The 8374-nt window shown below is 42.0% G+C and overlaps 2 protein-coding genes across 2 annotated transcripts; one reads left to right on the plus strand and one right to left on the minus strand.

Annotated features, from left to right (window-relative positions):
* Positions 1–70: 70 nt before the first annotated feature.
* On the plus strand, positions 71–5186 carry LOC145441507 (6-phosphofructo-2-kinase/fructose-2,6-bisphosphatase 4-like). Its single transcript, XM_080319390.1, has 3 exons — positions 71–1313; positions 3510–3747; positions 4562–5186. The coding sequence occupies exons 1-3, from the start codon at positions 71–73 to the stop codon at positions 4755–4757; spliced, it is 1677 nt and encodes a 558-aa protein (XP_080175516.1). The 3' UTR covers positions 4758–5186.
* Positions 5187–5938: 752 nt separating this feature from the next.
* On the minus strand, positions 5939–8374 carry LOC145441506 (uncharacterized). The gene has a single exon (XM_080319389.1). The coding sequence runs from the start codon at positions 8228–8230 to the stop codon at positions 6182–6184; it is 2049 nt and encodes a 682-aa protein (XP_080175515.1). The 5' UTR covers positions 8231–8374; the 3' UTR covers positions 5939–6181.

Below are 8374 nucleotides of genomic sequence, written 5' to 3' on the forward strand. Positions count from 1 at the left end.
ATGTAATTTAGGACCTATCAATTAAACCTATTGTACAGCAAAATAATTCATCACAGCACAATATACGAATATGTCAAAATCCCGGATGAGATGCAATCCAAACTTGACTAATTCGCCGACCATCATTGTAATGGTTGGCTTGCCAGCAAGAGGGAAAACGTACATTAGTCAGAAGCTATGCCGCTATCTCAACTGGATTGGACTGCAAACAAGGGTATTCAATCTCGGAGCTTACAGACGGAAGACCGTGGCTTCCTTTAAGTCGCACGATTTTTTCGACCCAGCCAACGAAGAAGCGTTGCAACTTAGGAGAGAATGTGCGCTCACTGCTTTTAAGGACATAAAAAAATGGATTGAAGAAGGTGGACAAATCGCGATTTTTGACGCCACTAACACGACACGTTCTAGAAGGACTTTAATCGTTGATTTTTGTAAAGAAGAGCGATACAAGATTTTCTTTATTGAAATTGTATGCGACCGAGATGAGATCATTGAGAACAATATCACAGAAGTGAAAATTAACGGCCCCGATTATAAAGGGATCAATCCCGAGCTGGCCCGGCAGGACTTCACAAAACGAATTGACAATTACAAGAAGTGCTACGAGAAACTGGACCTGACTCACGACAAAGAACTGTCGTTCATTCAAATTTTCGATATCGGACAGCGCTTTGTCGTGAACAAAGTAATCGACCACATACAAGGACGAATCATTTATTACTTGATGAACACTCACTTAACGCCACGCTCCATATATATGTGTCGACATGGGGAGAGCGAAATGAACTTAACCGGGCAGATTGGTGGTGACGCAAATTTATCTGCCAACGGGCAGCAGTTCTCCATGAAATTGGCCGAATTCATCGAGCGGCAAAGCATACCCGACTTGAAAGTATGGACCAGTCAGCTGAAAAGAACCATCCAAACCGCCGAGCATCTCACCGTCGAAATCGAGCATTGGAAGGCGCTCAACGAAATATTTGCCGGAGTCTGCGAGGAAATGACCTACGAGGAAATCCAGCAAAATTATCCCGAGGAATTCGCGATGCGCGACCAGGACAAGTTTTATTATCGGTATCCGATGGGCGAGTCCTACTATGACCTTGTTCAGCGGCTGGAGCCGGTCATCATGGAGCTGGAGCACTCGGAAAACGTGCTCGTCATATGTCATCAGGCCGTCATGCGGTGTCTGCTCGCGTATTTCTTGGACAAAAAGTACGACGAGCTGCCCTACATCGAGTGCAAGCTCCACAGCGTGCTGAAGTTGACTCCGATGGCGTACGGTTGCAATGTGGAGACTTTTGATCTCGGAAGTGAGTCGTCATCCTCTACTGCTAGCATGCCAGAAAATTTATTTGCACCGATCGCTACAGCTGTTCCTACCGTTACGTGAAGTGTGTTGTTCCTGTTACGAATCTTACGTTTCTGTACAAATTTACTGATTAACTTATCACTTTGAGCATATTTATTGCTGATTATGATTGGCAACAAAATATTTATTTGTGCGAGTGACCCGAGTTACTTGAAATATTTTTTTATTTTCTATTTCTTTTACCGGTAACTCCTTTCTTCATCAAGTCATTGCCACAAAGTATTCTAATCCTTTTCAGAGTCAGACTCCCGAATTTCAATACCAGTACATAGCTTCTCTGAATTAAAAGATACTACTGAGATTTTTAGCCAACCTAAGCATTCAGCAATGTTCTGAGTAGGCTATCTATGTATTTATGTATGGGCCTACGCACGTGGCCGGAAGCCCGAAATCGTAATTGTGTAGCTCTACCAGAGTATCTGTACGGTATGAAAGATCCGGCTCTGTCACTGGTGTAGGCATCCTGAAATTTTGGAATTTGTACGTTGTGACATCATTGTAGTCAAAAAATGAAATTGGAGCATCCAAGGCCGCTTTTACCTCTGCCTGCCTGTTTGACTTTGCATATTTACCATAGCAAATTGTTCCACCATCTCCAATAGTGTGGTCAATATTTCAAAATCTGATTTCGAGAGCAACTACTCACTGCGATATTGCCTCGACATATTGTTCGAGTAAATATTATGGTTATTGTATTAACAAGTACTTCTCACACCTTCCCTTCACACACTGTGATAGGACATTCATTCATTCATACTTCCTACTTTCCATTTACTTTTCATGCAAGTACAAATGTTGATGAATTTGTTACTAAAATAATAGAGTCGTGTGAATGCTTAACCTGTTTCAAGGTCAATTGAGCTTGGGCTGCGTTGCAGGCTAGTTTGAAGAATTCTTGGGTGTCTTGGGTGCTATGATAGTGGCCTAGTGGGTTTCATAATTTCTAGAAGGCTCTTGACTTGATATGTTGCATATTCGGCACCAAGCCTATCACGAAGTATGCAGTTAGATCAGTGGTTCTCAACGGGGGGGGCCCGCGAAACCTCTAGATTTGTAAAGTTATTGAAAACCTTATTTTATACTTTTCAATTAGAAAAAGCATGAGACAGTTTCGCTTCATAATTGCTAAAACTTGATACTCAAATCATTAAAATGTTCGTCTGAGATCAACTATTGTTCGTCTTAGATCAAATATATGACTGTGCTGTGATAACTCATTTTATTTGTCAAGTTACCAATAGCCTGCCGATGTTGTTGGGATTTGTGGAAAAATGAAATGCTGGAGATAGCATTTTGAATTTGGAGTTGTCAGTCTCATCAAATTAGTAAACAGTCGTTTGAAATGGAAATTCCTGAATTTTTTTCCTAATCTGTCCTAATGAAGGAATTGAAACCTCGCCACGAAATCCATTTTCCCCTGTGTATAACCACTAAATAACTTGAAGATGAGATGCTAGATAGAAATGACCAGGCCGGATGTGATATATTCAATAAAAACTCGTACAAAAAGCTGTTGTCGGAAGCGTTATGCGTTAATATTACATTCGCAACCAATATATCTTTGTGGAAATGGATTTTCGGCACTCGTTCATATCCAATTAAAGATGCGGATTTTCAATACAATAAACACAGCAAACACAACAATTCGTTTTGAGACTATAAAAGTCTACCCAATTTCTACGAATAGTGTGATGTTATTTTCAAGAAAAGTCATTGTGTGGCTGTTATTCAGTAGACACGACACATATGACGGTTACGCGATAATTGAGCTCATTTTGAACGAAAACTTGAGGGAGTCCGTGGCGGTCCAAGAGGGGTCCGTGTAGAAAAAAATGTCGAGAACCACTGAGTTGGATAGATAGGCACGTAGCCAGAGAAAATATAGATTTATCAGCTTTGGGACATAGTCCAGACATTTTCTTGATTTCGAATGTGTGCTACAGCAAAAAATATGGGATGGTTTTTCTGGCTGTGGTCCTGTCCTATATTTGGCAAGAATTAGGGGAATCGTAACTGTCCAATTCACCTCATGGCTATTTTGGCTAAGTTTGGGTCATGAACTAGTCGATACCAATCTCTGATATATCACCATCTCAAATCAAAGGTACCGGTACCACTCAATATTTCCCCGTTTCAGGTGGTACAGCGGTAAGCACACATCGGCCCAAACCTAGGACAACATCCACCCATCGCACGGACGAAGATGCGTTGATAACTGCTCCATCGCATCCTAGCTCCGACCATCTGGTCACTGGCGAGGTAGAAACTGTAGTAGGTGAAGTCTTGAGGGAGATCAGCTATCCTGGATCGCAAAAGAAATTCCTCATTCCTTGCATACATGGTGTCAGCAGGAAGCAGGTGTCCGAAAAAGCAGGGTGAGATAGCTAGCTGTGTTCTGTTGGAGGTGTCAGTTCAAGATAGTTGCATGCACGTCTGCCCTGTGACAATATCGTTACTTCCTGAAATTGATGTACATTAGGTTTTCATAGTCAGGTGTGGCCTCATTCTGAAAGCAGATGTTCCTTTCAAAGCAGTAGTTGTTTGTGATTCATTGATACCTATAGAAACATATACAGTATACACCATCATATTTCATTTATCACATACGTCCCGTGAAATATGTCCCAGAATGTATACTTAAGTAGGCTAATTACCAGCACATGGAAATCAATACATGAATCAGAATCATTAGGAACTATGGTTCAATAAGTCTTAAATGCCATGTTTAATATGATGGCTTAGTACGTACACAGGTGGAACTCTGGGCATTGCCCATATATCGGTAGATTATTGTAACCTCAACCGTGCTGGTTGAACTGCTGTAGGGGTTGGAATACACGCCATATTGTTTAGCTTATGCTCACTGCTCAGTCATTGGCCCAACAAATGTTTCAGATACACCACTCCAAGCATGCAATTCTGCATATGCGTTGAAATATTGTAGAAGTCAAGTTTTTTCCGATTTCAAATGCCATAATTGCAATACAACAAAAGGGTGGAGCATGGTGTATAGAGTATTCCATCAACCAAACTCCCAGCTTGGTTGCCCACGAATAAAAGTGCTTGTGTAAATGAATTAAACAGACGCAGTGGATCGTACATCTCCGGTCAGATTTTTTTCTCGATCAACACCCCTGTTACAGTAGGTAGTGCTCATTTACAAAATCCAATTTCTCCTAAAATTCAAAGGACCGACGTACAAAATGGCGGATTCCGTTACCCAAGACGCTCAGGAAGTATGAGCGTAATCGAATTATCCGACGAGAATGATGCCGGTACAAGACGGGAAAGATATCAAAGAAGAACTCTGAGCGAGATTATTGAAACAGACAACGTCGACACTAATACTCTACCGAACTTGGAACAGAGGGTTAAGTCGATGTGACAGACTGGATGGAATGAAGCCTCATTTTAGCGAAACAAAACTGAATTAAATGAGATTTTCGGATATTCTGTCATATCTGATCAAGGTTTCTGTTTTGTGAAGTATTTTTCGGCTAAGTTGTCTCGATCAAAGTCACCAGCGCAATGATCAGTGTTATTTAAAGGATGTGTTCTTTCTTGAGAAAATATCAGCATTGTTTTGCAGTGGACGACTGAAGCAGTGTTCAATTGCTGCTGCATTATACACGGGTGCAAGACTTTCGTGATATGTTACTGCTAGTGAACTTATGTTGCCTATATAATCCACTGTAGTATTGAGTGTTCTGCGTATACTGCTGCAATCTTCTCACCAAAGCCGCTCATTTCATTAAAATATGTTCTACATGATACGTACGATTCAGTAATCAATATAATATTCTAATGCGTAGCATTGCTTGAATTATTCGTTCAGAAACTTTCTATCGCCTCAAAATAAGACGAAGCTGTCATGTCCCACAGCGCTCAGTTCAAATTGAAGCGGATATCAGTATCAAAAGAAATGTAGAAAAATCCGGGTGGCGTGTGAACGTTTGTGTATCAATAGCACACCACTTGTATGTATATTTTCAAAGTACTTTTGATGCGCAAGTGCAACACATGCTATGGTACTGGGACTTTCACGTTGGCATAACACTATGCAATGCATTCTGGTAGCCTTTCGTGCAATTGACTACTGGCGAGATGGTACTGCGTATCGAAGATATGGAATTTTTAGGACCCCGTTTCAAAGACAAGCTAATATGTTGTGTAAGATCTGTCTTCCTAGATGTTTGAAAATATAGACGTTGGTGTTGGACATCCAGTGTATATGAAAACTGGAGGATTACACCAAACGATCTCGTCCAAGATATAAATGATTATACTTTTTGTTCATTTCTTTTTCCAACTAGATTTTCTCAGCTGCGAAATTATTGCTTTAGACCTTCCCCAGATCATATACTTGCTGCTGTAGAATCCGATTCATAATTATCATAGGTTCCGCATTAATGTTGGCAACACCACATGTATTTCTCCAATGACACATGACCACTAAATCAATGCCTTGGAAATGTACCACACTGTTGATAACTCTAGAATTAGCGCTGTGCTGCTGAGAAGTTACGTATACTCCAAAGTCAAATGAGTGATATGCAATGTGACGTATTATGTATAGAGTGTTGCTGCTTTATTCAGAAAAATTGTGGTCATTTTCAAATAAACCAAGTTGTCAAGTGAGAAATTTCTTCATTGGTATCACAAAACGTCAAGAGTTTAGCTGGTACCTCGCATTTCACCATGGTAGGCAGGTCTCCCAACCTCCTCAATTCCACCATCCAGTAGGAATGAATATAGCCTGAAGCAGTCAACGCTCGATAAAATAAATTCGACGATACCAAGGTAGCAGTGTTATCTAGTAAACTTCTTCGCTCCCTTCTTCTGAACAGGCTTATAGATTTTACTTTTATTTTCGTTTTTCTTGTTTCCTTGATAACCGTATCCCTTCGAATTCTGCCTTCTTGCGATCGCCCGCCTCTTTCCGTGGACGTCCAGATCAACGTGCGGGGGAACTTTGAAACCGAACGAGTTGGCCACTTTGATCAGGTCAAGCTTTTGCACGTCGTAAATATCCTTCAAGCTGTGAGACGAGTAAGCGCGCACGTACGACTTGTACGCCTCTTGGGACGACTTGTGTAAGAAATAGTTCTTTTCGATCAGCCTTTCCAGTTGCGGTTGTATGTTCGCAATTTTCGACCAGGAGAATTCAAACTCGTTCAGGGCCACTTTGGCGTGTCGAAGATATCTTAAAAATCCCAACTCGTCAGGCAAGAGAATGAGCAGTGCATGCCCTTTTCCGTTCACGCCACGCGCAGTCCTGCCCACACGGTGAATATATTCTTTCGGATCATCTGGAGGATCGCACTGTACGATCCAATCGACTTCCGGTATATCCAAACCGCGCGCGGCCACATCAGTACAAAGCAGAGTACCTTTCTCTTCGTTACAGAACTGGAAAAATGTCGCAGTCCGTTTCGTCTGCTTTTGCCTTCCGTGAATCGCCATACACGGCAGATCGATATAATTCAACAGCTCGAAATGGTACTTGACGCTCATGCAGGATGAAAAAAACACCATGATCTTCTTGTCCCGGTTCCGTTTCAAGAAAGTGAACAACAGAAGAAATCTCTTTTCCGACGGGCACACGACATATCCCTGTTCCAAACCTTCAACTGTCGCTTGGTCCTTGTTGTCATCGACACCCACGTATAACGGCATCTTTTTCAATGATATCCTCGCTAAATCCTCAATGCGCTTCGTCTGTGTGGCCGAAAACAACATAGTCTGCCTCCTTTGCGGCAGAATCCTCACAATCTGTTTCATCTCTTCTTCGAAGCCGACTTCCAGGATCCTGTCCGCTTCGTCAATGATTAGACATTGCAAGTTGCGAAACATAAAATCACTGGTGTTTTGCAGGTGGTCCAAAAGCCGTCCCGGTGTCGCCACCAATATATTAACCCCGTTACCCAACTTCTTCGCTTCAGAAGCTCTGCTGCTACCGCCCATGATAAGACCGTATGTATGGTAGTGGTGTTTCATCACATCCTGCATCACGCCGTATATTTGCATCGCTAATTCACGGGTCGGCGATATGATAATGGCGCCAGTGCCATTCCGTGGCATGAACTTCAATTTATTTATCAGTTCGATAGCTGGGATCAGAAAGGCTAGCGTTTTACCGCTACCTGTTTTGGCTGCGGCGAGTAAGTCCCTTCCTTCAAGTAGAGGAGGAATTGACTTGTGCTGAATCTCTGTCATGTGTGTGAAACCGAGTTCGTTTATGCCTTTCAGAGTCTGTTCGCTCACCCCCAGTTTTTCCAATGATTTGAATGATGTATCGATAACGGTAGACTTGATCACCTTCACTTTCATATCACTTTCAGGTAACGTTTCTTCCACGAGCTGGTTTGAGCAGGCATTTACGTCAGTGTTATCACCGCTAGGATCCGTTTCCTCTTCTCCTTCCTGATTTGACGTCACGTCCGCGGATTCCTCGTTATCAATACTTTCAGCATCTCCTGCAGCGGTTTCATTTTCTACATCATCGCACTCATTGGCATCGATAATTGTTACATCATCATTGGATATGCTTGAAGATTTGCTGTTTTCGTCTTTGGAAATCGTTTTTTTGGATGACCTTTTCTTCTTCATGCCATTCTGAACTTCGATTTCAGAATCAGCGTCTTGTTTTCGTTTTTTCTTCAACTTTGGCGTGTCAATTTGTTTTTTCTGTGGCGTTTCACCAAGTTCATTTCCATGCAGATTCGAGTACTCGGTTTCGGCTGTCTTTGTGGGGTTTTCTTCTGCCTCCAGAAGCAACTGTCTCCTTTTCTGCAGTTGCAACTTGTGCTGCTTCTGCTTCGCCAAGCGTTTTCGAATCCGTCTCATCTGATCGTCCATGGTTAGTTTGGAAGTGCAGAGAAGTATGGTAGATATACCAATATATTAGTATTTCTGCATTGACAGAAAGTCTCAAGTATGAATGCATGAAATGGCCGGACCACAGAATCTTTCGCGCTGGAGTATCAGAATACTGATACACTG

This window comes from Botryllus schlosseri, chromosome 6 (genome assembly GCF_051294905.1).
Source record: "Botryllus schlosseri isolate E-star chromosome 6, Bs_hap1, whole genome shotgun sequence".
Taxonomy (NCBI): domain Eukaryota; kingdom Metazoa; phylum Chordata; class Ascidiacea; order Stolidobranchia; family Styelidae; genus Botryllus; species Botryllus schlosseri.

Bases quoted from the DNA above. Each gene is read 5' to 3' on its own strand.
- LOC145441506 (XM_080319389.1), bottom strand. From the start codon at position 8,230: ATGGACGATCAGATGAGACGGATTCGAAAACGCTTGGCGAAGCAGAAG.
- LOC145441507 (XM_080319390.1), top strand. From the start codon at position 71: ATGTCAAAATCCCGGATGAGATGCAATCCAAACTTGACTAATTCGCCG. The intron at 1,314-3,509 runs GTGAGTCGTCAT...TCCCCGTTTCAG, and splicing joins GGAGACTTTTGATCTCGGAA to GTGGTACAGCGGTAAGCACA. The intron at 3,748-4,561 runs GTGAGATAGCTA...TAAAATTCAAAG, and splicing joins CAGGTGTCCGAAAAAGCAGG to GACCGACGTACAAAATGGCG.